The sequence below is a fragment of the Lycium ferocissimum genome, chromosome 6 (genome assembly GCF_029784015.1).
Source record: "Lycium ferocissimum isolate CSIRO_LF1 chromosome 6, AGI_CSIRO_Lferr_CH_V1, whole genome shotgun sequence".
Lineage (NCBI taxonomy): Eukaryota > Viridiplantae > Streptophyta > Magnoliopsida > Solanales > Solanaceae > Lycium > Lycium ferocissimum.
In genome coordinates this window covers 16619241-16645731 of record NC_081347.1, presented here as the reverse complement: position 1 = coordinate 16645731, position 26491 = coordinate 16619241, and the positions used below count along the sequence as shown (strand labels likewise).

Genomic DNA, 26491 nt, shown 5'->3' with positions numbered 1-26491 from the left:
TGACCTTATATCCATGAAGAGGTTTTTGCTTGCGCAATATTTATTTTTCTGCTGTGTGTAAAGATAAATACCCTTATAAGTATGACTTTATAGCAGATGCTACTATATTTCTTGGTGTATTACGAGTCTTAATCCATATTTCTGTCATAATTACTCTTTAAGACCGAACTTTTGCTTGTAATATAGGGGGATAGGATATTGTAATTCTGCTTATGATTCTATTTTTGAGTAAAGCGAACGAGAAGGGTTTAACTGTTTCCTTTGGACGCTCCAATTATAAGTTTGACATACTTTCTTTTCCTGATGAAAGGGTGCTTATTGTGGGGAATGTTTTTCCTTCGTAATATAGGAATGCGTGGCAAAAGAAAAAGAAGAAAGGAAAGTAACTTGTAAAGTGCCTCAAGAACAAGATGACATTCCGTTGTTCTAGTTAGATGTCATGCCGCTCCTTGTAAGGAATCTGTATCTTAACTTGGAATTGGTTTTTGTCACGTTGTACTCAGTGGCGGAGCTAGGAATTTTGTCAACGGTGTTCAAATTCATATAATCTATATATTAAGAGTGTTCAATATGTAATATATGTCTGTAATACGTAATAATTGACATGTCTACACGGTATAATTTTTCGTCGAAGGATGTTCGGTTGAACACCCTTACTCAATAAACATTAGGAGTACTGAACAATCGTAGCTTCAAATACTTCCTCTCGTTTGCGATAAGTGATATGTATTTCTTTTCTACCACTCAACTTTAGATAATTGCAAGAAAATGCAAAGATAGTAGGTATTTATCTTTGCTAATCTTTTGGTTGTCCGTTGCTTCTTTTTTATCAAAAAGAGAAAATAAAGAACGAATATATATATATATATATATATACTGCGTATAAAAATACTAGAAGTGTATTTCGCCTCTGAGATTTCACTATCTATAACCGTGGTTATCTAATTAGAGTTTTATATTGTTTATCATGTCCTAGCTACTTGTTATTCTAAAAGAATGCCGCCAAGGCGTTGGTCTAATAGTAAGAGTGTAATGTGTGATGTACAAGTTAGACGCACGTCATGGATTTAAATCCCGCCGCAGATAAAAATCTGGTAATTAAGCGGAGAAGACAGAAGGAGCGACACGGACAAATTAATTGCCTATATGTTAGTACTCTTTGTAATCTTTATTCCAAGAATGCAATTTGTCTCACTGAAATCTTTCATGTTGAAGTGACTGCTAAATATCTTTTTTAGTTTCTTTAATAATATTCATGTTAGAACTAAATAAGTAACAAATTATCAGCATAAACATATTTATTGACATATAAATTATTCTAATTAAGAAATATGCTAGATGCACTTATAACACTCGCTTGATTTAAACGATTTTTTATCATGCAGCATGAATTAGACATTCCATAGCATTTTTCAACTCTCACTGATCTAGAATTAAATGATAATTTATATTCATGAAAAGCAGCTGTACTTAATCCTGAAAAGTAAGTGTAACAACCTACTCTTGATTTTTCATATTAATTTGCATTCTAATTGAGTTTTAAATATGTGTATAAGTTCAAAAAACTACTTGTGACTTGTGGATGGTTTGGTACTGGGTGGTATCATGAAAAGTTAGAACCTCAAAAATTGGAGTTGTAAAAAACCTGCAACTCGTTGAGGGGAAAATAGACATGCGCACTCGCGTAGAGGGTTCGCGATCATGCAGTTGAGTTGGAGATTGGTCAGCGCTATCACGATATTAGGTTATGATCGCGCTTAATGATCCTAGCATTGAATTCCTACGATCAATAAGTGATCTCTCACGCTAAGTACCTGAATTGGTAAAAATTTGTTGAATGATGAATTTCATACCTAAATGTTGCCCCTTTTTGAAGGTAAGAGTTCATGGGGGTTGATACGAAGTGTTGATCTCGACTCGAATAATAAAGGTGTGATTCTCAAACACCTTATGATGATTATACTCAATTTTGATGCAATTTTAAGCATAGATTCATGAGATTTGAATGTCAAATTTGGGGAATTTAGACCTAGTTTCTTAAAATGATAAATTGAAGAGATTTGACATGAAATTGAACTCTGATCAAGTACCTAATCATAGAGTTGGAATACAAGCTTATGGGTAATTCTTCCATGTAATTTATTTCGAAACTTACCAGGTTGACTGAGGGTTGACTTTTAGGGCGACTTTGACTTTTTACTTTTTAAAAAAATAATGAAAATGGATCACTTAGCCTAATTTGACATGCTATTAGATATTTTGCATGAATTGAAGGCACTAGAGGTCGTTTGGCTGGTGAATTGGATAGTGCTGGGTTGAAAAATCTCATCAGATTCGAGGTGAGTGAGACTTTAGTATTTATGTTGCTTGATTTGCCAAAAGCATAATTAGAAACTTGTATTGCTGCTTTCAAAGTACCTATTATGTTGTAGGGAGAGCTTGAGTTAGGTCATTTATGTTATTTTGAGCTACTTAATATAAGTTATACTCTTACATATGACTATGACATGACAATGTACGTTGAGACTTGAATCGTGATTAGAACTGTTTTTTCACTAACTAAGCATGGCGTCTCTGAGTTGCATTGATATGAATCATGTTAGCATTTTTACATGGATCGAATTGACTGGCTTCATTTTATAATTATTTGATGATGTTATTTTTTGGACTATCTATTTTACATGTCAGTTATTTGAGTTGCTATCAATATTAGACTGTTAGGCCTAGTGGATCACCCTAATATCTGTGATGGCCTATTAATTTAGGTCTAGAGGATTCTCGCGTGGCATCTGTAAAGGCCCATACCTATTATATCTCCCAGGTATCCAAAGTGCCCGTGGTTGGATCAGTCTAGTAGTTCTAGTCCACAAGGTACGTACCTGTAATTCTGTCTTAGTTGTTTACATTACTATGTTGTTATATATTGTTGTTGTTGCTTTCCCACGTTATATTGAAAGACTTGCTCCGAGGGGTAAGATGGAGGCGCGGATCGGTGATCTCACTTGGCTTAAGCTCACCAAATTCAGGCATGGCTCTATTTAGATCCATCGATCCACCGACCGTGTTGTTGAACCTCGACGATCTTTTTCTAAGCGAGTAGAGATTCCAGTAGATGTGAGTCTTCCACAATTGGTTCGTGGAGCATCTTCTATTTATGCCATGTCATTTTTCATTTTCAGACTTATGTATTCACTTTTCAGTCTTAGGTGCTCCTTGACAATTGTATTTTAAGATGCTCCTTGACAATCGTATTTTAAGTTTGGGCTATTATTTCAGACACTATATTTATTTTAGACTTATGTTGTTTTGAGACATCAGATTTATCTATGTCATGAATTTTATCAAGACATTTTTTATGTGTTTCTTCAAGTTTTTATTGTTGATTCGCCTAGCAGGTAGTGACTTCTTGAATAATATATCGCGACCTAATTTTGGGAAATGATAGTAAGCACCTCTAATTTTCTAGAAGTTTGGGAAAACCTGCTATTTAACTCATTTATTTGGAGAATATAGGAAATCATACACACACGCTGCTGCCTGTTTCTTTTATTTTTTTCACCAGAAGCTAATCACAATTCACAAGCGTCTTTTAGAAGAATTATACTCAATATAAATCGGAAAAAAATATTGATACATATTAATGGATAGCATTAATCATTTAAGTAAAAACTTTTTCCATTCCCTTTAACTTGTCTTGTTTGCAATCGTGCACTACCTTGAAGAAAGACTAGTTAAGTTTGGATTTTACTAAGCTGTCCTTATTAATTATGGTTTGAAATTTTAAATTTGACTATTAATACTCAAATAGGTTTCCTAAATGGTTACTTAATAATAAAAGTAAAATTGTAAAAAGAAAATTAGTTTTTTCTTAATTTGTTGAAATAGACAAAGTAAACCAAAAAAATTATTTTTAGTAAATCGGACAAGTGAAAGGAACTGAAGAATTATTGATGATCAGTTTTATGGTTGAAAATCAAACAGACTAGTTCATGAACAATACTAAAACGACAAAATCGATGTGTACTTTAATTAATTTTGTCAAGCTCTTCCTGGTATCCACCCACCTTGCACAAAAAGTAAAAAACGTACAAACCGAAAAATAAAATAAAACTAAAATGAACAGCCGTATTATTATATAAAATATACTTAATTAAGTGACAAACACCAGAGAAGCCAACCCACAATCTTGATGATCGAGCTAGATGTTGTGGAATCAGGAGACAATTCAAAAGAAATATGTAAAAGGAGTTTATTTTAAAAAAAAAAAAAAAAAAAAAAAAGAGAACCAAAAAACATAGTTCCAATAGTTGAAGAAAGATAAAAGACTCTCATAAGATTGCCATTCTCTTTATAAGTTTAGTTTAAACTTGTAGTACAAGAGCATCATTAGCAACTGAAGTATAGCTCAGAGAACGCCAGAAACACGAAATTTTAGCTTATTTCTTGGAGCAAAGATATACATATTAGATTTAGTTTTTTATTAATATGAGATCTTTATCTAGCTTCTACTCCCTTGCTATTGTCCTAGTACTATTAATGTCCCATTTGTTGTTTCTTGTTCATGGTGGCCAAGTTGTCACTACTAATGATCTGATTGTTGATTCCTCTGGGGATTCAATGAAAGTGGTAACTCTCTCTCTTTCCTTCTGTAAAGGCGGACGCTTGTTTGAACAAGCTTTACGGAGGCCAAAAGTGTTTATTTATTTTTTCTAAAAAGTGTTTATTAAATTGAGTCAAACACTAATTGTCGCTCAAAAGTATTTTTAAAGTGATTAGTCAAATACAAACGTCTTCTTATCAAAAGTATTTTTTTTAAAAAGCATTTTTTCAAAACAAATTGATTTTAGAAGTTTGCAGTCAAACAGACTATAGAGTGTTAGATGCCAAAGCCGATTCAATTGAACCCCTGATCATTTTCAGCATAGACCATATATGTACATGTGTATGTGTGTGAAATTTCATGCAAAGTAGTATAAATATTAAGATTTGATGAACTCATTTTTTTTAAAAAAAAACTTATATTCTTGAACCTGTTAAATTTAAATTCTAGATCCATCCATGTTGTATGCGCGAAAGTTTTGATTTCTTGTTTTTGTATGGGGGATATTTAAGCACTGAAGGAATATTGATGCAGGGAAAAGGCGGATGTGGGGAAGGGAGAGGTGATTGCAAACAAGAAAATGGTAAAGGTGGAGCAGATGAGAAATTGTTTGAGAATGAAGACTATATCTATACACAATCTCTTCCTTAGGTGAATCTCATTTTCATCTTATTTTTTCCTAATTTTGGTTTTTGCTTTTCACTTTGTAAAATAGATTTTGATCTATTCATCAAATGAATTGAATAGGATTTTGCAACTTCGGATATTTATTAATTTGATTATTCTCTTTTTGGGACTTGTTAGTTGTTCAGCAATAACAGCATTTACAATAATTTGTTGTTCAACAATTATATGCAACTTGGATGTAATGCTTTAACAGGGTTCTTTCATTTTTTGGATTTTTTTTGTCACTGGTATTATTTTAGAGCACCAGTTAGTATTATCTATTGTTTCTTTTGCCTCAATTATGCTATTGTTTTTTTCTCTATTATTTTTAACATGACTTCTTCACTACTATATTTCTTTTCTTACTGATAATTACATGCTTTATTTGAGCCGAGGGTCTATCAGAAACCGTCTCTCTACCTTCACAAGATAGGGGTAAGGCTGCATAGACACCATAGCCGGCTCAAGGGCCAAGCGGATAAAGTGACCGCTTTAGGCTCCCGGATATTTTAGGCCCCATATTAATTATTAAAAGTTGGTCTTATGTAAATATTTTGATTAATATAGTAAATACTTCAATAAAAAAGGGTATAAGATTTATAATAGTATTTGTTATGTAATTAAAGTGTATTTATATATATTTGAGGTGATTTACATATATAATCCAAATTATTGTCATCTCTATTCTCATAAGAAAAAAATTATACTTTAATACTCTCTTTCTTCCTTAGTAAACTAATTATTCTCACGAAAATAAGGGTAAAAATAAATCAAATTGCATTCTCTTTTATTTTTTTTTGGGTTGTCACGCATAGCAGTAAGCAAATCGAAGTCATTAAATTTTGTTATAATATCGAGTTATCAAATTCCCAAATTAGGTTCTATTGTTTTAATAAGTTGCTATTCTCTTTTAATTTCTTTTCTTTTTAATTTGAAAATTTTAACTCCTTGCATTTCAATTTATATGACATACTTTCTTTATTAGTCTGTTTGGAAATAACAACTAACAACTTTGCATTTACAAAGCTAGAAAAATACACATCAAGTAATATATGCAAGTTTTTTTTTTTTAAAAAAAAGTTTAGAGTCTCATATTTGAAATTTGGCTTTAGACTACCAATTAGGTTGAGCCGTCCCTGATATACATCACCCCTTAGACCCCACTTATGGAATTACACTCGATATGTCATTGTTGTGAATCAACTGTTCGTGTTAGGCTTAACAAGATTTTTCTCTTTTAGATTGCTATCATTCAGACACCTAAATTGTTCAAATTCTTGAAATGTGTCGACTTGACAGGAGAAAGTTGGCAAGTTAAGAATCAAATTTGAATATTGAAAGAATCGATTTGACGATTGGGCCCTGACTCTAGATGAAACCAGTTTTAATCTGGGCAAAAAGCCACTTCTCGAACCCCTAATTATCATCAAATCTTGATTTTAAAACTATTTAATGTTTAGTCACTTTTGAACGCGGAAATACTATATGAACAAAAATATCCTATAGCTAAGATGCGGAAAATTTTCGGTACAGTGTGCTATAGTTCGAAAATTTCTGAAATTTGAAATGTGCAGTTCATGAAAAAATCCTCGAATAGTTTTTGTATAAATTTGAGGATCCTAAATAACTCAGGCAAGTAGAAAATTCCCCCTATATCTCGCAATTGATTGATTGTGATAGCTTTTCAGTTACAAATTACTCGACAATCTATATCACTTACATGTGTTCATGATGTTAAGGTGAAACTCATCATAATTCCTCAAGTGTGTCGCACTTCCCAAAACTAATGCACCTTCGTAAAAAAATGTAATATAATTTCAAAATTCAATGTAAATATTATTATTTTTGTTTGAGCCGATCTATCAGCGCACAAAAATAGGAGTAAAGTCTGAGTACATCCTACCCTCTCCAGATCTCACGTGTAGAACTACTCTGAGTATGTTTTTGTTGTATTATTATTTTTTTGTGAAGCTGCATATCCTTCCTTTTTCGTTTGACATTTAGCTTTGCTTTAGTAAGAATTATTTCCCTTGGTTTATAAGAAAATCTTAATTTTAATTAATCACGTCTGCGCCGGAAGTAAAACATCAAACAGAACAGAATCCAATAATAGTTAATGAATGGGTATATGAATCCAAAACCAACAGCAATATACAGATTAAAACTTGTACTCTTTCACATGCAAAAACTGGTGATGAGATCACAAAGCACCGTGGAAAGATGGTAAACATGCAAGAAATTTATATATATCCATAGTAGATTAAAGACACAATATACAGGTACGTAAACAAAAATTTTAGTTAGATTAAGTTAAAGGGAAAAGGGCCAAAAATACCCCTAACGTATAGGAAATGGCTCACAAATACCCTTCATCCACTTATTAGTCTAAAGGCCGAGTTTTGCCCTAGAGTTTGAAACTCTGCTTGAAGCAAGCAAAATTCTGCGCAGAGGCTAACTTTCTTCTACAAACTCCACCTTGCGACTTTTTTTTTATTATTTTGACTAAACCAGGATTCAAACCCCAAACCTCATGGTATTAGGCGAAGGACAAAAATTAAAGACCACCAATTTGAGGAACAAAAATTAAAGACCACCCTAAAATAAGGGCATTCCTGCGGATTGCCCCTTTTACTTTATCCACCAACTGGGTCAAGGTATCCTTTTTCAAACTACAACCAATTAATGTAAATCCAAATTCCAACAGAACTACCATACAGGGGTACACAAACAAGTCAATACACAAATGTCTTCTCACTTTTCAGATAGGGTTTGTGTTAAGAATTACGATGTCAACCTTTAAAGTGAAGATGTTTTTGTTTTTTATGTTATCTAGCACATGGAACAGCTCAAGCACTTCATCCAGAGTATGTTTTGTCCGACAATGACAAATAATATATAAAAGGATTTAAAGGGCAAATATTTAGAGGATCCACCATGTTGGTGAATGAAAAAGGAAACAAGAAAGATTTGGATTCTAGAGACACATGCCATTAGATACTACAGAAGATTAAAATGAAGCAACGCAGGAAAATTCTCAACTTATAATAATACAACACTACAAAGTGCATAAGACAGGCATCTTCCTGTAGTTTCAAGGTCTAAGAAGGCATTGTTACACCTGCTCTTAAATGAAGTATACTTTCTTTTTACTTTGATAACTTGAAGTGAAGAATACATATGAATAAAGTCTTCCAACATTTAAAAAAATTCATGTTCTTTCGATTGATACTGAATAGTACAAATTACATACTAATACACATACAAAGGACTAATACTAAGTAGGGTTAGCTCAATGACATATTTGATCCCTAGGATACTTAAATTACACTGTTTTTACAATAAAAATATATGTTCACATTGTATTATACACAAATTCAAGGGAATCGAACTCCACAAATAAGGTTGAAGGTAGATGAGGCTAACATTAGTTACATTTATCTCCTAGATGTTGTATACCTATACACTAAGGCTATAGAAGGTCAAAATGGGTGTCATACTTGACATGAAAGATTTCTTACTTGGTCTACTTCACAGGAGTGCTCTATAGTGGATATGGGCAAATACAACAATCCGTTAGGCCAACATAATTAGAAATGAACCTCCATATTGGAAGCCTTACCACATGATGCATCTTAAAGCTGAAGGATAAAACTAGCAGCTCTTGGCCATGGGCATGCTATGAATACTCAACGATCCGTTAAGTCTTCTCCACATTATTTCTGTTTTTCCAGGGCTACAACTTGGAATTGAATAGCAGTTCCCATATGTGATCTCCCAGGGTAACCTGTGATGTACAATGGCCAATTGTAAGATTATATGATTTCAATTTAATCAAGTTTGAGTAAGCATAAACATTATTTGCATTTTTTTTTATGACATGGGAACCCTGCAACCGACCCTTCGGGTGTGCACAGGGTAAACCCAGCCCAGCTCCTGTGCAATAGCTCGCAAATCACACAGGAGAGGTAACATTATTTGCATTTTACATCTAAAGCAAGGAGAGGTAACATTATTTGCATTTTACATGTAAAGCAAAGATAAAACTGCGGAGATGATCACAGAATGACATGTTCACAGGACTATCTATTTTTTCTCCTGACCCCAACCCTCTTAGGCCAAGAAATCCAACAAAACTTTGCGAAGAGAGATCATATATACCAAATATAAATATGGAAAGTACAAAACCAACTTAACAAATGCACACTGATAAACTTAATCGGTCCTTTCACAACCTCAAGATGCTCTACTATTTTTCGCTAATCCTGTTGTACATACAGACCAGACTTGGTCCTAATAAATTTAGCAATCTACAAGCTGAAACATCCAATAACCGAAGATTAAAAAGAAGTTCTTCTATCATATTAAATTAAAACAAGGAATAAGGCACAGTGCTAAACAGATAAATGTTCAACCAAAAAGGAAAAATTGAAGATCCAAAAGAGAAATCAATCATGTGCTACTACACAAAACTTATGGAAGGCATAGTTAAAAGGATGAAGCTCCTTCTATCGAGAAAGAGTCTGACAATCATTAGATTCATCCATATCATGCTCTAGAAAAATCTAAGAAGTGTTGGTCCAAGGATCACACATCTCTATATTATGGTCTAAAAAAAAATTATTTGGAATTTTAATATTGGCATGAGATGAGTTTAAGTGGAGAAACATAGTCAGTAAGGATTCACATAGGAATTTTAATCAAATATATGAATAGTGATTGGCAGCTATTCTTGTTTTGCAGGATTGATTGATCAAAGGATGCTAATTGATTAAAGAGCAATTAATGGAAGATCCAGACAGCTAATGAAAGTGACAGATTTGGGTACTTAGCATAATAATGAAATTGATGATACTTAGCATAATAATGAAATTGATGAGGATCTAAACAAGGAAAGAAGTACCAAGATTAAGGAAAAGATCTTGAAGTAAAGAGGAATCAACTTCAAAGAATGGACTTGTGGAGAAGTCATTGTTGATATCCACAGATGCACAAGCACGAGTTATGTAAGAATAGAAGAATGAAAAGTTCTAGCAGCTAAGAAAGCTGGATATGGAAATAACTTGAGGCAACTGAAGAAAGAATAAGTCAACTATGGCTGAAGTTTCTGAAACTTGAAGATCAAGTTTGAAGACTGAATCTCCAATGGCTATTGATGCTACAAAACGAAAACTTTCAAGAAGGAATTCCCTAACTCTGGAAATCTACGAGAAATAGACCAAGAATTTGAGGACAAGAAGACAACAAGCATTTGAAAAGATAAGAGCAAAGCAGCACAGTTTCTTCTACTAGGAAAATTCCATATTGTACTTATAGTTAACAATCTATTCTAAAAGAGAGCTCATCATTGTACTGAAAAGAAGCCCTACACTAGAAATGGGGAAAGTCATCTTAATTTCTACTGTCTAGAGAAAGACCTAGCTTTCTAAATAAGAGAAAGTTTAGGCAGCCTCTGTTGGTGGTTAGCAAAGTTGAGACCACTGCGTGTTACTCTTTTGTGATGAACGAAAGACAAAATTACACATTCGTGTGCACGTACAAAACCATTGTGTTCGAGAAAAACAAGTTGATCTAGTCGAACCCCTGAACAAGGGAATTGAATGTAGACCTAGTTGAACCAGTAGAAATTTGAGTTTGCATTATCCACTTTGCTTTTGATAAGAAATGGACCTTGGGCCTAACTCAATCCCAAAAGCTAGCTCATGAGGTGAGGACGGCACAAAGACCGTATAAGTAGACCAAACACCCCATCAATAGCTGATATGGGAATATTACACCTCCACACGCCCAGGAGTGAACATCTGGAGCATGTGATCATCTCATCTAAAAGCTTAAGTTGTTAGAGACTTGGAGACAGCACACGTTTATTCAGTTAATTATATCTTCAACATCTTTATACATACATTCTTAATTTGTTAACTTGACTTTGTAGAAAATTAATTTTTGTATGCAACTCCACAAAATACTTCCATTATTCAAAATTAAGGATTCCCATAGAAAGAGAATTTTCAAAAAGAACCTCACTGTTAGTCTGCTATAACCTTTAGTACTCGACTTAATATCTGCAAAAGTTTTTGAAAACACACAAAACACCTAATTCAGTCCTGCTTGTGTGTTTTCTCATAAAGGTGTCCGAGAATCATGTGATTAATTCGAATATTTCCCTTCTTATTTCGATGATATTGAATTTTTGATGGTTCTTAATAATGGTCCTTCAGAAGGATCATTGTTCTAAGTTTTTTAAATATGTATTGCTTTAGGAAGATTTTATATATGTTTTTCTAGCTTCTTCTTTTTGAGACAATCATTCTCTGCTTAGATTAGGAAGCCATTTTCCCATAGGTTAGGCCATCTCTGTGAAATGAGCCATATTAGATCCATGAATTCATAGGTTCACTTTCAACATTACAGTTGTTCGATAGTCAATCATGATCAACCGGAGGAACGATTCCAAATTTTTAGCCAATATTGGTGCAATTTTTGCTCTTACTGTTAGATTAAACTTCTTGCGGAAAGCTTGATCCAAAAGGAAGTGTTAACTTGAACTTTTAATCTAGAGACCCTGCAGTATGTCATACCAACAGTGTTTAACAAGCTAGCTCCTTTCAGTCAGAGACCGACCACCATCACCTTAGGATTCCAAGAGTACAAACTCTTTAGTTCATCTCTTAAGAGTCATGCTTGTCCGCAGAGGGGGAGCCAGGATTTTAACTTTATGGGTTCTAGATTTTAAAACAACAACTTCAAGTGCTAATAACTGGGTTCTAAATTTAATATCTGCCCATATTTTAATGAAATTCTTACCACAAATAATACATTGTTTGAGCAAAAGCTATTGGGTTCGGCTGCACCCGTATTTGGGCTTTTACCTCCTCCCCTGTATATCCTTGATAGTGGACTTAAGGCTTTTCATGAATCTTTCTTACTCAAGCTTTCCTCTTATTAAAATTCTCCAGGGAATTTTGATATTTGAAACCTACTTTTGTTTGCACACTTGTACATGTGCTTAAACCAAAAGGGATATATAATAGAAGCCTTGTTAGGTTTAATCAAAAGCCTTACACATGTTTAGATGAAAATCCATCATAAAGATTCTTTTTTCAACTTCGAGATTTACAAAAATTTGTTTCTTCCTTCACGAGTCAACTTTTTTGTCCACCTGGAGGGGCAAGTCATCTATCACACTTTAATATGGATGCATGTCTCCCTAAACCAAAATGACTCACCGACTCAACCATTATGTGAAGCATCTGAAGTTTAAGTCTAATATTCGTCGAAATATAAATTACCTTGGACGTCCCCATTACATTTTTTACATGTGATATAGAGGTAGTAACGCCACCTAGAAACTTTTCATGTACAGTAAGACATTAAAGACTTACCTTTAATGGCTTATTGTACGTGAAAAGTCTAGATGGTGTTTCTACCTCTAAATTCTTTTTTTGAGACGACCCAGAATTTTTGACTTATAACCTAAAGCAAATCTGGAAATTGGAACCTACCTCTAATATTTACCTATCAAAGGAAAAAAAAAGACTTCATAACATTTAAGAGTTTTTTGCCTCTGTGCCAGTACTAAATTAGAGAAGAGTTGCTCACCATTTGTTCAAGCTGTTCCAGTAATCAATCTTTCTCGTTCATCTAATTTTTTAACCTTCAGAAGGCCAAAGAGGACTTGGAAGCCAAAGAATGCACAGACAGCGTATGCTATAATTGAGGGCATCTGGAAAGTGAAGACGCATGCAAGTTAAACATAGTACGCAAAGATGACAAACTTAAAATATACAAGTGAGGATGCAATACTTACACGGATGGAGTTGAGATACAAAATTGTAGCTAGGTTAACCAAGCTTCCAGCTGCAACTGCCTGTTCAGATGAGATAAAGACCCTAAGTCATTAAGAAGTGAAACAATGAGCAGGCAAAAGGAGCAGCAAGCTTATGTAAGTATAGATATTATCTCCACTATAAGTGAATCCTCCTTCCCCTTCCCCCCACCCCAAACCCGCCAAGCAGCCCATAGTTATACTCAGAGAAAGCTCCATCCCACAGCATAACTTTTCTTGATATAGAAGAATGACATAACAAACATTTTGTACCTTTCTTGATTAGAAGAGTACATCAAATTTCACATGATAATGAATTTGTAAACAGTATCAGAATGTATGACAACTTACACTTCCAATTGTCTTCTGAACAGCTGAAACACGTTGGAAAGCCCTTTCAGATTCTAAAGCTCTAACCCGTAGCTTAAGATCACCTTGCTCCTGTGAGCAAATCAAAATAGATATAAATGGATAAAGCATAAGACTGAAAAAATATGGATCTGTGATCAAATTTTAATTTAAAGCTATGAATATGGCACGCTGTCTACCAATCGCTGGATAATTGCAGCAAGTTTCTCAACTCTATCAGCCTGCCTGAACAAGTTGTAAAATGCTTGAGACTGTCTGTCCCATCTCTTCTTGAAGTCCTGCAAGCCAGAAAGATGAATTATTAAAACTTAAGCACAATATGAAACACAAAACTTGCGCACGCTTTCGAACTTTTAGTAGGTTTACCTTTACCACAACTTCAATACCAGCTTCACGAAACCTAAGCAGCTCTAGAGCATAGCTATAGAGCAGCATAAATGTATATGTCAAATAAAGGGGAGGAAATTACAAAAAGAAAAGAAATTATATATTGTGGAGCACTCACGGTTTGGCAATTTCAGTGATATCAAATCGTGGATCAAGACCCTTTCCAATGCCATCCAAAACTGATAACAATTAATAGTTTTTACTATAAGAAGTTGAACGCCAAAACAAGCAGCACAATTGTAAGCTATTACATAGCTGGTACTGAAGTACCTGAAAATGCTCTAACTACAAAAGTGAATGTGGCAGGAAATCGGAATGGCTGATCTGCTGCAATGGCTAGTAGATCTTCACCTGTTAGAGAGTAGAAAATATGAGTTTGAGGCTATGAGCAAAGTGAGTAATTAACTAGTCTTTCTTAGTTTTTCCTTTACTGTTTGGTTTTTACCTCTTATGTAAATGGAGGAGTTGGGGTTGGAAAGGGGTGGGGACCAAGCAATAAAAACATGTTGCTTTTCTACATTGAAAACCCCACCAGGATTGGCCGAATTAAAGAGAGCAAAGGAATAGAACAAGCTAGCACAAAAAAGTGAGATACCTAGACCAGAAAAAGAAGATACGACAAGTAAATTACCAATTGCAGCCAAACGTTGCTTCTTTTTCTCTTTTTGTTCCTCCTTTGTCAATGGCTTTTTGAACCCAAGTTCTGCTTGTGCCGTTTCTCTCTCCTTTCTTTGTGCTGCAAGGCGCTCTTCAAAGCTGCAAAATTTCAACTGTCAAGCTTCAATCAATTTAAACACTTGTAGGAGTTCTTGTCCGTTAACAATGCAAATGATGTTGCACAATACAAAGCACGTTTTGGATAGAAGGTCTTTTCTAAAATAGCTCAGCATCAAAGTAGCTTAGGTTCTGGTCACAGTTAACCATGAAATAAGAGTCAAATTGACTTCTTCTTTTCTTTTTTTGCAGTAAAAGACCTGAAATTTGACACAATTTAGCTGATTGAAAGGAAACAGAAGAGATAATAGAAGCAGTGGGAAACAAAGGGAAAGCATTTACTTCATGTCAAGTTTTGTCCAATGAATCAATTTAAACACTTGTAGAGTTATTGTCCGTTAACAATGCAAATGATGTTGCATAATGCAAAGCACGTTTTGAATAGAAGGTCTTTTCTAAAATAGCCCAGAGTCAAAGTAGCTTAGGTTCTGGTCACAGTTAACCATGAAATAAGAGTCAAATTGACTTCTTCTTTTTTTGCAGTAAAAGACCTGAAATTTGACACACTTTAGCTGATTGAAAGGAAACAGAAGAGATAATAGAAGCAGTGGGAAAACAAGGGAAAGCATTTACTACATGTCAAGTTTTGTCCAATGTTGTAAATCATATGAATAGCCAACTTCGAAGAAGTCAATAAACATGCGGAAAAGACAGATTCATATTAGCTGGTGTATCTTGTGTAAAGGAGAGGGAGTGGATGTTATCCACCTGCTCATCCACTTCAAAATGATACGAGGTAGGGAATTGCTTCAGAGAGGTTGTTCAAAGGTAGGTGTGCAACGCACACAACTGTTAAGGAGCTTCTCAAGGTGAAAAAAATTGAGAGGCAGAAATTTTTTTTTTTTTTTGAGACATGAGAACCCGCAGCCCCTACCCTTCGGGAGCGCACAGGGTAAACCCAGGTCTTGTGCAATAGCTCGCAAACCACACAGGAGAGATAACCAGCACTAGGCAAGCCCCGTATGATGAGCTTGATCCAAAAAGCAAATCCCCTGCTGTCATAGGCAAGGGGTTTCGAACCTGAGACCTCCATTACAAAAGCCCCATGCTCAACCAACTGAGCCACCCTTGCGAATAGAGGCAGAAGGTAATAGAGAAGATGACTATGGAATATACCACCAGAAGCCACGATATAGACTATATGGCGCGAAAAACACCAAAGGGCTTTTGAAATATTGGGAAGGCTTTTCTTTCAATCTAGTTCCTTTTTGCACTTTGTTGGAGCATATGAGGGATTTCTATTTGTATAAATACCATTAGATTTTGTAGGAAGGAATGCTTGCTCTATAGTTGATCAATGTATACCTCTTGTATAAAGGCTTCACCCAAATTTTTTTTTTTTTGATTAAATCTTAGTACTTGTCAATAATAAAAAGGCCCATCACTGGAAACCTACCAGTTGGAAACTTCATCCAAGGTGGACCAAATTTTTACTTGAACATGGAAAGATCCTCCGAGTATCTCTATAAGTCACATGTAGAACTCCAACATTTAGGGGCTAATAACAAGTTGATGTACAACAGGAATAATCTGAGCTAATAACAGATTGAGAAAAAGAGATAAAGGTGAATAGAGGAAAAAGAAAAAAGAAAAACGCCCTTGTTGAAACAAACACCTCTCCCGGATTCTAATGCACCAGTTCGTGAACACATTTTTTCACTTCATTTATGTATACGAAAGCACAACCTTAACCGAAAAAACATACTAAACCACAAAATGAACATCAGTCCACAATCTGCGGTGATTAGTAATGTCGACAATGGGCTTAATTTTGGCAGTCTCAACATTTAATTTGACTTTGAACAAAATTAAAATTGGAAGATAAGATGCGAGCGAGTACCTATTAAGGAAAAACTGTGCAGTTCGTCTGACAGCAGTCATGTCGCCAGTAGGCACCAGAATACCCATTTGAATACTTGCTTGCAGGACCTGTATTTCAAAGAGAACTTTAGCCAACCATTTGTGTGGATAAGTAGAACAGTGAGAGAACCAAAAATAAAAAAAGGAAACAGCAAGCCTAGAAAGTTTGATCACCTTATCTGGATCTTTCTCATAAACTCCATAGAATGTTTCCAGCAAGCCTTCTCTGATATTAGGACTTATGCTGCAATATGCTAGAGTAAGTGAGAACTAACAAGTTTTAGGTTGGAGAACTTCAGAGTCATTTATATTACTTAGATGGAAAGGTTCATCTTACCTTCCCATCATTCCAAAATCATAAAAGATCAACCTTCCACCGTTAACATCATCCACAGCTATATTTCCAGGATGCTGCAAGAAATTAAATCAGCCCCAATTTTCTTTGAAAAACCTTTACTTGCGCACTTCACAGATATGAGATATGGGTAAAGCTAAGTAGTAAGATGAAAACGATGTTCAACTTAGAAAAGAGTAAAAGACATCAACAGCTTAGAAAACAATTGGTTGGTATGGAAGCTGAAGCTCTCCAAAGGTATCTCTCCGAATCAGTTATGTGGTCCTATCCAAGTGAATGAGGTGTGATTACCAAGATATCGCAAAATAATTTTCCTTGAACAATCAACGCAAGATTCTGTTTGCAGTTTATATCACTCAGGAGTTGAATGGCTAGAAGGAAAGCAAACATGGTGATGCAACCAGGTTAACTGTGAGGATACAAAAAACGGAAAACAAAGGAAGTGGAAAATTCTTATACCCGTTTATTGAATATGTTAAAGCTCAAACCAACAGATCTATTATACGCTGTTATTTGGTTACGAAGTGCACTGTGAATCATAGTAGAGCAGAAGAACTATGAATGTCAGTGAGAAATCTTACTGGATCAGCATGGAAGAAACCATGAGACAGAATCTGCTCCAGATAGGATTCAACAGCATACCTCCCTAACCTGATCAACAATTAAGAGAAATCCAAAGGCATGTCATTTTCAGTCCTGTCATACTTAGTACCTGTGTTAGTATCAGATACGAAAATGAATTGACAGAACACATCCAATTTTAGCAGGCCCTCTGTGTACTTATTAAGGATCCTTGTGAAGCAACATGTCTCTCGGGCATGATTACAACACCGGTACATGAACGAAAATGAAGGATATAGGTAAATTATATATTTCAACAAATTGAATGGCATAACTTTCAGCTCACCTTTTCCTATCAACGCCCAACTGATCTAAGGCTTCTATCCTGTTTATTTTAATGCCTGGGACATACTCCATTGTCAAAACCTGAAAGGAATGAAAAATATCATTCAAGTAAAATGAGTTGTGGAGAGAATTCAATGTTAATCAGTTAAACCATCATTGTCACTGATTTGAACCTGTGGTGTGGTATATTCCCAGTATATTGACGGGACTTTCACATAATCCATGTTTTTGAAGTTACTTGCAAACAATTCCGCATTGGCAGCTTCCTTAGTATAATCAATCTCCTGCAAAACTCATCAAATAACATCTCTTATTAGACAAACTTACAGCTTGAAAGATGCAAATCAAGGAGAATAGCAACACACTGATCCTGAAAAGATCCAGCAGCATTTGACTATTGAATTAGATATAAAATAAAATAATAGTACAGAATAATGGTCAGTCAATCACTAGAATAACTTATAAACTACTTCAATTCATGATTGCCAGTTGATAAAAAGCCATCAAAAACACAGTTCCCAGGTGACCAGTTGTCATCGTTTAATTCCTGAACTCTAATTGGTGAATGGAAGTATTCTATTTAAGTGCAACGAGAACCTACTAACGAGATAAGATAGTGTATTATTACACCATATCAAACCATAATACCATGAAAACTTTTGAATGAATCTCTTCTCCTTCTCACATGACATCCCATTACCTTTTCGTAATATTTCACAACCGTTTTTGTTGAAGACCAATAAATTTAAATTCCTTGAATATTGATCATGCTGATTCATAATTAATTAAAACTCAGAAGTCTGTCAACCCGAAAAGTTTCTTCCACGAAAACCTATATTTTGCAGACCTCACCAATAAGATATAGTATGTCTTTGCAACGAAACTTGTACAGACAAAAATGGGCAAGTCAATGAGACACCAAATCCACCTCAAATAGGGAAAAGTAAACCAACAATAAACTTGATGCAAAAAGAAAGCAAAGATAAGTCAGACAGAAGAAAGAATCTTGAAGTCCTTTTACAAAGAATTGACGAATTGATGCTAACGGACATGCATGCTAACTTAGCTATGTTAAAATAAATGATTTATTAACAAAATACCTGATACAAGACACTTGCACATTCATCATAGATTGCAACCCAATCTCTTTTTGCACCATCAGATTTAGGATCTATTTTCTGCAGATATTCAGCTATCACCTGCAAGAAATATGTCACATGAAAAAGATATATATGATAATGAATAACCTATTTTTTGAAATTAGAAGTAAACATGAGCATATTCGTGCCATAAAGTCACTGTTTGTGTGAGTGTTTTGTGTACAATATCCTGGAGGAGTGTCATTTCATCGTGAAAATTAGGTCATTGCACCAAGTATATGAATAAATGACTTGAAGTGTGACCTATTCTGGCAGAAGTCTGGAAGTTAGATGGGAAAATCTAAGAAGAAAAACCAGTGAAAAGGGCCTTTCTCTATGCAGTCAATGAAGATCTGATTATACTTTGTATAATATCCAAATGATTACCCAAAAGAACTCAAGGGTTAAATGTAAAGATATTTCAATTATCTAAAACTGACCCTCAGGTTTTTAAGATCAATATCAAAAAGATCCTTAAGACCGGGCCTTTGTACTTTGACAACAACTTCCTGCCCATTCAATCTTGCACGATGCACCTGACCTGCAATATAATATATCAGCGTTCTTGTACTTCATTCTTGTAAAGCTTGTTGAGTCATAGAACAGTCACTGGTAGTTACAGAATTTATTTGCTGAATGAAGGATGCATCTCTGTCACACAATTAGAATTAAGTGAATATTACCAAGACTTGCAGCAGCTATTGGTTCACTGTCAAATCTTTCAAATATATCATCCAATGGGCCTCCAAGTTCTTCTTCAACTATTGATACAGCAGTTTCCGATGGGAAAGGAGGAACTTGGTCCTAAGCAGAGAGAGATTAGACTTGTAAAAAACAATGCCTAGAAAATTAATGATTTCTAAGAAGAAGAAAACGTGCTGCATAGCAACAGGAAATGACAGAAAACCCATAATAGAAATCCAGAGAGGAAATGGTGGGAAGGTACATCGCAAAAAGAATAAAAAAGCAGCCAGGCATGCTTCATCCAAGGTGAAAATCAATTTACTGCATAGCATGTGTTGCCAGTTATATAGGCTAACTTTAGAAGTAAATTTAGTATGCTTTCAGAATTTAAATGCTTCAAAGTTAGTATATCCCATCTCAGGGACTATGGATCTTTTCCTTTTTTTTTCTTTTTTTTTTTTTTTTGTGAAAATGAAAAGGGACTATGGATCTCAACTGCACAATTCATTTATTTATATGTTGATATCATCTAAGTATTATATATTCATCGATTGTGTAAGAATCATATACTCCAACAACATGCTCAGTTGTCCTCTTCGTTGCATTCTGTAAACAAATGCAATGTATATGTGGTCAGGTTTCTTGTACACAGGTAATCTTTGTTACTAATAATCTGTCAAGCTCCACACATTGCTCGTGTCTGTTACTCGAGATATTGGAAAATCTCTGAGGAAGAACAGATATGAATAATGCCCGAGCTTGACAAATTATAAATCGTCTCAAGAAAATACTAAACAACAGAAAGATAAACAGTAGTTGGATTGGCAAAAGTTAATAATAAGCTACATATATATGACCGAACTGTTCACTTTGATACCAATTTCTGATGAGGCAAGATCCCCAGCTAACAAAACTGAGCAAAAGATGTCTTCAAGCTTAAATAACAACGACAACTATGCCTCAATCTTCAAACTTAAAGGATACTGAAAAGACATCAAGTTCTGGTGAATGTGTGTTGTAAAGGATCAAACATACGATAACTTGAGGAGGACATCACCAACCTGAAGCTCAGACAACTGATCAACGTACTCCTGAGCAAGAATGTCCACTCTTGTTGAGAATTGCTGGCCAATCTTGATAAAAGTAGGACCCAATCTCAAAATAGTTTCTTTTAACCACCTAGCGAGGACCTTTCTCCGCTCAACTTTTTTAGCTTCTGTCATCCCGCCTGCATGAAGCAGCTCCTTGAATTAGTTACATTAAGGAGTGTTTTTGGTATTATTACTGAGCATAACAGATTGGGGTGGGAATTGATGAATTTTTGAAGGTGTAATAAGCATTAACCATCTTTTGGCCAACCTAGCCTCCTCAGTACCCATTTCATATGATGGGAGTCGCCGGTGTATTGGTCGCTGCTTTGCTATTGACAGTTATACATAGGTTATTATTGTGACGTCTGGGGAAAATAGGTCAAAACTAAGTCTGAAGGGGGAAACTGACTGGCAAATAGATTCTTTAGGTGTCATGGTAATCATTTTGACTATTGCATAGTTCACTGTCACCATTATAAAGAAGAAATATTATTAAATGAAAAGGGATAGTTAGGACTTGATAGGAAGTTGGTGTCCTGAAACATCCATAGGAATAGCAATGAGAACGCCATAAATAGCTTATCCTTTTGGAAGGGTAAAAGAATTTTCTTTCCATCAGTTTGTGGATCCCGATGACTTCAATGTAGGGAAGAATAGCTAAAAAGCTATTCATGTAGATCAGTTTAAGTGAACTTTGAATAGTCTTGTGTTTATTAAAGTAGAATTAAGCCTCATTCCTTAATATTTCTAGTTGAAACGGGTGCCGAAAAGCAGACTTTTTTTTTGGGTCAATATAACAAAATTATGGTTTTTTATCACCCAGTTTTTAGCCATTGTGACATGTTGAAAGAAGAAAATACCAGCACGTTGCTAGGAACAACACATTAACGCAATTATCTTCTCAACTCTTAAAAAAATTGGGGTTTGTCATTGACCAACCTCGATAGGAGAACTTCTGATTATTCAACCAAGCCTTAAATAAAAAAGTGAAAACAGATCCCCATATCTCCAAAGTCCTTTGAATTGTTGAATATGTTCTGAATCTGTTCCAACGGCCTCCAGGCTTGACAGAAACCTGCAAAAACCAATCAGTAATGTCAAACAATCTGGCTTCTATCTAGAAACGAAACAGAGATCACAAGAACCCCTAAAGCATAGAGGGTAAGATGTAAATAGCAATATTGTATATAAGCATTTGAAATCCTTCTTTATCATTTAGTTTCTTTGCCAACTACAACTAATGGTTCTAATATTCATTGCGTAAACCAGTCTCCAAACCCTCTCTGGTCAATTTGGAATCGCCTCATGCATCGTGTTCTCAGTTATTTCCCATTACAGCAATTGAGTAATATGTGAGGTTGATATAGTGACCTGGTTAGCCTTAGTCTTAATCTAACCAATCCAATAACTTGTCAACTTACAAACTCATTCGGCCAGGATAATCTTCATCTTGCACCTCTAATAAGGGAAGTTCATTATTTCATCAAAAAGGCCAGTAATAAACATCTTCGGTCATGTGTTGATAATTCTCATCTTAAGAAGATTAGACAAAGTGACAACATAAAATTGGCCCACATCGCAATGCTATATTGACGATAGAATATCACAACAAGAACCATTAATCATAGCACTTGTATTATGTCCATGTATCCGCGTGCAAGGTACGACCATTGTATGACAACACCCAAACTAGTTCAGGCTTCAACTTTATCAAGAAAAAAAAAAAAAAACAAGTTTCGGATTGATGTGCAGTTGTTGTGGTATTCATCAAATATGACATCAATTTAACTGAACCTCATTGTGTAAAAGAAGGCAATGGCAGTCCAGTAGATTTTATGGAATACTAGATTTAGCTAACCGTCATTGACTACTTTGAAATCAAAAAGATTCACTAAACATACAACTCATTCTGATAATAGTAAACATCAATGCCAGTAACCTGAAAATCAATTTGGAATTAACATAACAAAGCACTTAAATAAAACAGCAGATTCTAAAAGTAGAAATTTTCTAGAACAACCACATTTACGCGCACAAACACCCCTCCGCTTGATCATTCACAACCAATCAGTATCAATCAACTATGCCTCAACCCCCAAAAATTTTTATATTTTTTTTTTTTTTTTTTTGGAGAATTGTAAGATGCCTTAACCCCAAAATGTTGTGGTTCATATTCAGTGTAGCATATTTCTATGCGGCTGTCAACATTATTCTCACATAGAAAACACAACTAAAATAAGACATTTAAGTATCTTTTAAAAAAAAATTAAAAAAATAAAAAGTTAATGGTCAAAAACGCACCTGAACTATCATTTTTTTTTCGCGAGTTTCACACCCCCAACTATTACTTGTTCCCTTTTCCTACCTAAATTATCACTATCTACATATTAAAACACACCTAGCTGAGTAGATGGTGATAGTTCGTAGTAGAAAAAGGGAACAGCTGATAGTTGGCCTAGGTGTGTTTTAATATGTTACTCGGACTCTTCAAAAATGGACACGGGTGCGTGTCGGATCCTCCAAAAGTAGTGCATTTTTGAAGGATCCGACACAGGTGCGGCATCATTTTTGGAGAGTCCAAGCAACATAGGTTTTAACAAATAGACGGTGATAGTTCATGTAGGAAAAAGGGAATGGCTGATAGTTGGAGTGTGAAACTAGTGAAAAAGTGATACTCCCTCCGTCCCAAGTTGCACGAGACTATTTCCTTTTTAGTTCGTCCAAAAAGAATGACACTTTTCCATACTTAACAACAATTTAACTCTATAACTCCCATTTTACCTTATTGAAATGATTTCTAGCCACAAAAATTTCTTTGGCTTGTTTTAGACCACAAGATTCAAAAAAAAAAAAAAAATCTTTCTTAAACTTCATGCCCAGTCAAACACCCTCACATAAATTGAGACGGAGGGAGTAGTATTTCAGTGTATTTTATACCATTACCTCAAAAACAAAAAACTGAAATAACAACCATTTAACACATATACCTCAACTTGCTTATTCTTTTTAGTCTGTCTCAAAAAGAGTGCATGTTTCTATATTTACCAAGTTAACAATTCAAACATCCTACATGACAAGTTTAAAACAACAAGATTTAAAAGACATTTTAGTACATTATACACATGTTTAATTTAGGACCATAAGATTCAAAAGTCTCTTTTTAATCTATAAACTCCGTGTTGAGTCAAACTAAGACACTTAAATTGGAACACAGGAACTAAACTAACAATCATAACATAAAGCCTTATGGGGCAAACTTTTAATTAAGGCATAACCAAAAGTATGCATTAACTAAAAGTGTGCCTTGAAAAGTTTAAAAAAAAAAAAAATGTCTCAAGGCAAAGCCCCTGCATTTAGATAAACTAAGCTAATTTAGTTTTGCCTTATGGGGCAAAATTATTTTTTGTGGGCTTTTAATTAAGGCACAAAATGCCTTAACTAAAAGTAAAAAAAAAAAAAAAAAAATGTCTCAAGGCAAAGTCAAACATAACTCTTAAGGAAAAAAAAGCTGGAGGGCATAAAATTTAGTTTTGCCTTATGAGGCAAAATAAGGAACTAACGGGGCATCTTTTAATTAAGGCATAACCAAACTTATAAGTGTGTCTTTAAAAAGTTAAAAAAATCCAAACGAGCTCATAGTTAAGACATATACCTGAACTTGCTTATTCGTTTTAAACCAAGCATCCTCTTGTCCGATCTCCTCTACACTCTTCTTATTAGTATTATTCCTCTTCTTCTCCTCAACCACTTATTTTACTGGACATATACCTGAACTTGCTGATTCTTCTTGTCCCTTCATTCCTCTTCTTCTCCTCAACCACCACCTCTTCCCCCTTCACCTCCACCACACTCTTCCCCGCAGCTACACTACCATTACCATTCACATAATTCACTAACAAACTCTCATTTTCACTCTCAATCACACCTACACTACTTCCATTACTATACAACAATCCACCATTATTTAAATCATCGCTTTTCTTCATCACACTCCCATTCACACTACCGTTAATTACCTTCTCCTCTAACACCACATTCTCTTCTCTCTTCACCGCCTTTATTCGACGCGATGAAAGCCTAGTAACTGGTAATCGGAAGCTTCTTCTAGAAGCTTCTGGTAAAGTTGCAATGGAAAGTGTAGTAGCTGAAATACTCGCCATTTCTTTACTATTATTATTATATATGTGCATGTAAAGGAAGGGAGAGATAGAGAGACTTGAGCTATGCAATAATTCTAGAACTGAGTTGCCATAGCTTTACTGAGGTGAAGAAGGAGAGAAGGAAGTACTGGCGGAGAAAAAATGAGAATATTTTTTTATATGGAATTTAAGGAGTGGAGGAAAATTGTATTATATGGTTACAGAGATGACACGTCACAAGAGAGATAGCTATGGAGAAATGTGATTGGTTAACGGGTCTCCTTAAGTATTAGCCTCAGCTCTCTGGGAGCCAATGCTGACTGTACCCTTTGTCAATATTCTTCTTCTTCCTTTTCCTTTCTTTTTTTTTATACTAGGAGTACTATTTTTTGCTTTTTCACAAAATTATTGATTTGTGATTTTTCGGACATGATTTTTTAAAGGAATATCAAAGAGAGTTCGAAAATTTAACTCAAGGTGACTTTTAAGTTTGGAAATTACTAGAGGTGACTTGTAGGGACCACATCAAGTCAAAACTCAATTAAATTTGGAATTAAGAAAATTAGGGTTGAAAATATATTTTGCCAAACTTGTTAATCTTTTATAAAATACAAAAAAGACCCCAAACCATTTAATCCAACCCCCCATTTATTTCAAACTCAACATCGGTCCATATCAAAACACACGAACTTCATTCAAAACACACGATCATCTCAACTGCTCCTTCAAACTTTCAAGTTCAAACCCACGAACTGATCTCAACTGCTAAATGTGCTTCTTCAAACCGTCGTCAACCTCTTCAAAAGCCGACTCAGCAACGAACTGCTGCTCTCCATTTCTCTCAGGTAAAATCGCTCAACTTTTTCTTCTTTTAAAGTTAGGGTTTTGAAATCAAAGTGAGAAAATGATGATTTTGGTCAGAGAAGAAGAAGAATAACATGGGTTTCTCTGCAATGTTGTTTATTTTGTTGTTCAATGCTTGAGAAACCCTTATTTGATGTATTTGTTCGAGTTGTTGGGGTTTGTGTGTTTGTAAATAGTATGTGGTTGTGAAATTCGATTTTTGGTGTTGTTTGTGTTCTCGTTCTCTGGGAGTTCGAAAAAAAGGCTTGTTGGGCTTGACAAAACCCGTATTTGCTCTATTTGTTCCACTTGTTGAGGTTTCTGTGTTGTTAAATAGCGTATGTGGTTGTTAAATTATGGCTTTTGGTACTGTTTGTGTTCTTGTTCTCCTTCGGGTTTCGAAAAAAGGGTTTGAATTTTTTTTGGATTTTTTCCAAATGTACCGAGTAAGTTATTACGCAACTTTGCTTGTTTGACGATTGAGGTTGGTTTATTTTGTTTAACTTGTGATGGTTGTGTGTTTGTATTGAAACAAATATTTTTTCTAGTTCAAAAGTTAGGGTTTTGAAATAAAAGTACGAAAATGATTAATTTTGGTTAAAGAAGAAGAGGAAGAACATGGATAGGGTGTCTATGCAATGCTGTGTATTTTGTTCCATTTTTGACTGTTGTGTGTTTGTAATACGCTGATATTGCACCCTGATAGTGAAATAGATGTTGTTGTCCTATTGTTGTCCTTGTGAGGCTTAGGAAAAAGAGTCTTGCCTTTTTTTTTTATTTTTACCCAATAGCTGAGTAATCTGTTGCAACAAATTTCTAATCTGTTGGTAAAAACCCAAACAGTTGCTGAGGTTGT

At 34.8% G+C, this 26491-nt stretch overlaps 1 protein-coding gene and 1 long non-coding RNA gene across 2 annotated transcripts; both read right to left on the bottom strand.

Moving 5' to 3' along the window:
* Window positions 1-8463: 8463 nt before the first annotated feature.
* On the bottom strand, window positions 8464-24946 carry LOC132059430 (protein ACTIVITY OF BC1 COMPLEX KINASE 8, chloroplastic). Its single transcript, XM_059452059.1, has 22 exons — window positions 24472-24946; window positions 24306-24392; window positions 21593-21728; window positions 20624-20790; window positions 19562-19682; window positions 19319-19419; window positions 18840-18938; window positions 17913-18023; window positions 17741-17820; window positions 17415-17484; window positions 16816-16889; window positions 16653-16722; window positions 16459-16547; window positions 14476-14600; window positions 14115-14195; window positions 13963-14023; window positions 13824-13878; window positions 13637-13735; window positions 13440-13529; window positions 13071-13130; window positions 12863-12986; window positions 8464-9050 (listed from the first exon to the last, which is right to left on the bottom strand). Exons 1-21 carry the CDS (start codon window positions 24841-24843, stop codon window positions 12870-12872), a joined length of 2265 nt encoding a protein of 754 aa, XP_059308042.1. The 5' UTR covers window positions 24844-24946; the 3' UTR covers window positions 8464-9050; window positions 12863-12869.
* Window positions 14789-16452, bottom strand: LOC132059431 (uncharacterized). Its single transcript, XR_009415560.1, has 2 exons — window positions 16279-16452; window positions 14789-15588 (listed from the first exon to the last, which is right to left on the bottom strand). It is a non-coding gene; the product is annotated as an uncharacterized LOC132059431 (long non-coding RNA).
* Window positions 24947-26491: the final 1545 nt, after the last annotated feature.

What these genes read in the sequence shown, in the direction of transcription:
- LOC132059430 (XM_059452059.1), bottom strand. Translation starts at nt 24,843, where the DNA reads ATGCACATATATAATAATAATAGTAAAGAAATGGCGAGTATTTCAGCT. An exon ending in ATGAGAAAGATCCAGATAAG is followed by an intron (nt 16,548 to 16,652) that starts GTGATCAAACTT and finishes TTTGAAATACAG; the next exon opens with GTCCTGCAAGCAAGTATTCA. An exon ending in TTCAGAAGACAATTGGAAGT is followed by an intron (nt 13,131 to 13,439) that starts GTAAGTTGTCAT and finishes TCATCTGAACAG; the next exon opens with GCAGTTGCAGCTGGAAGCTT.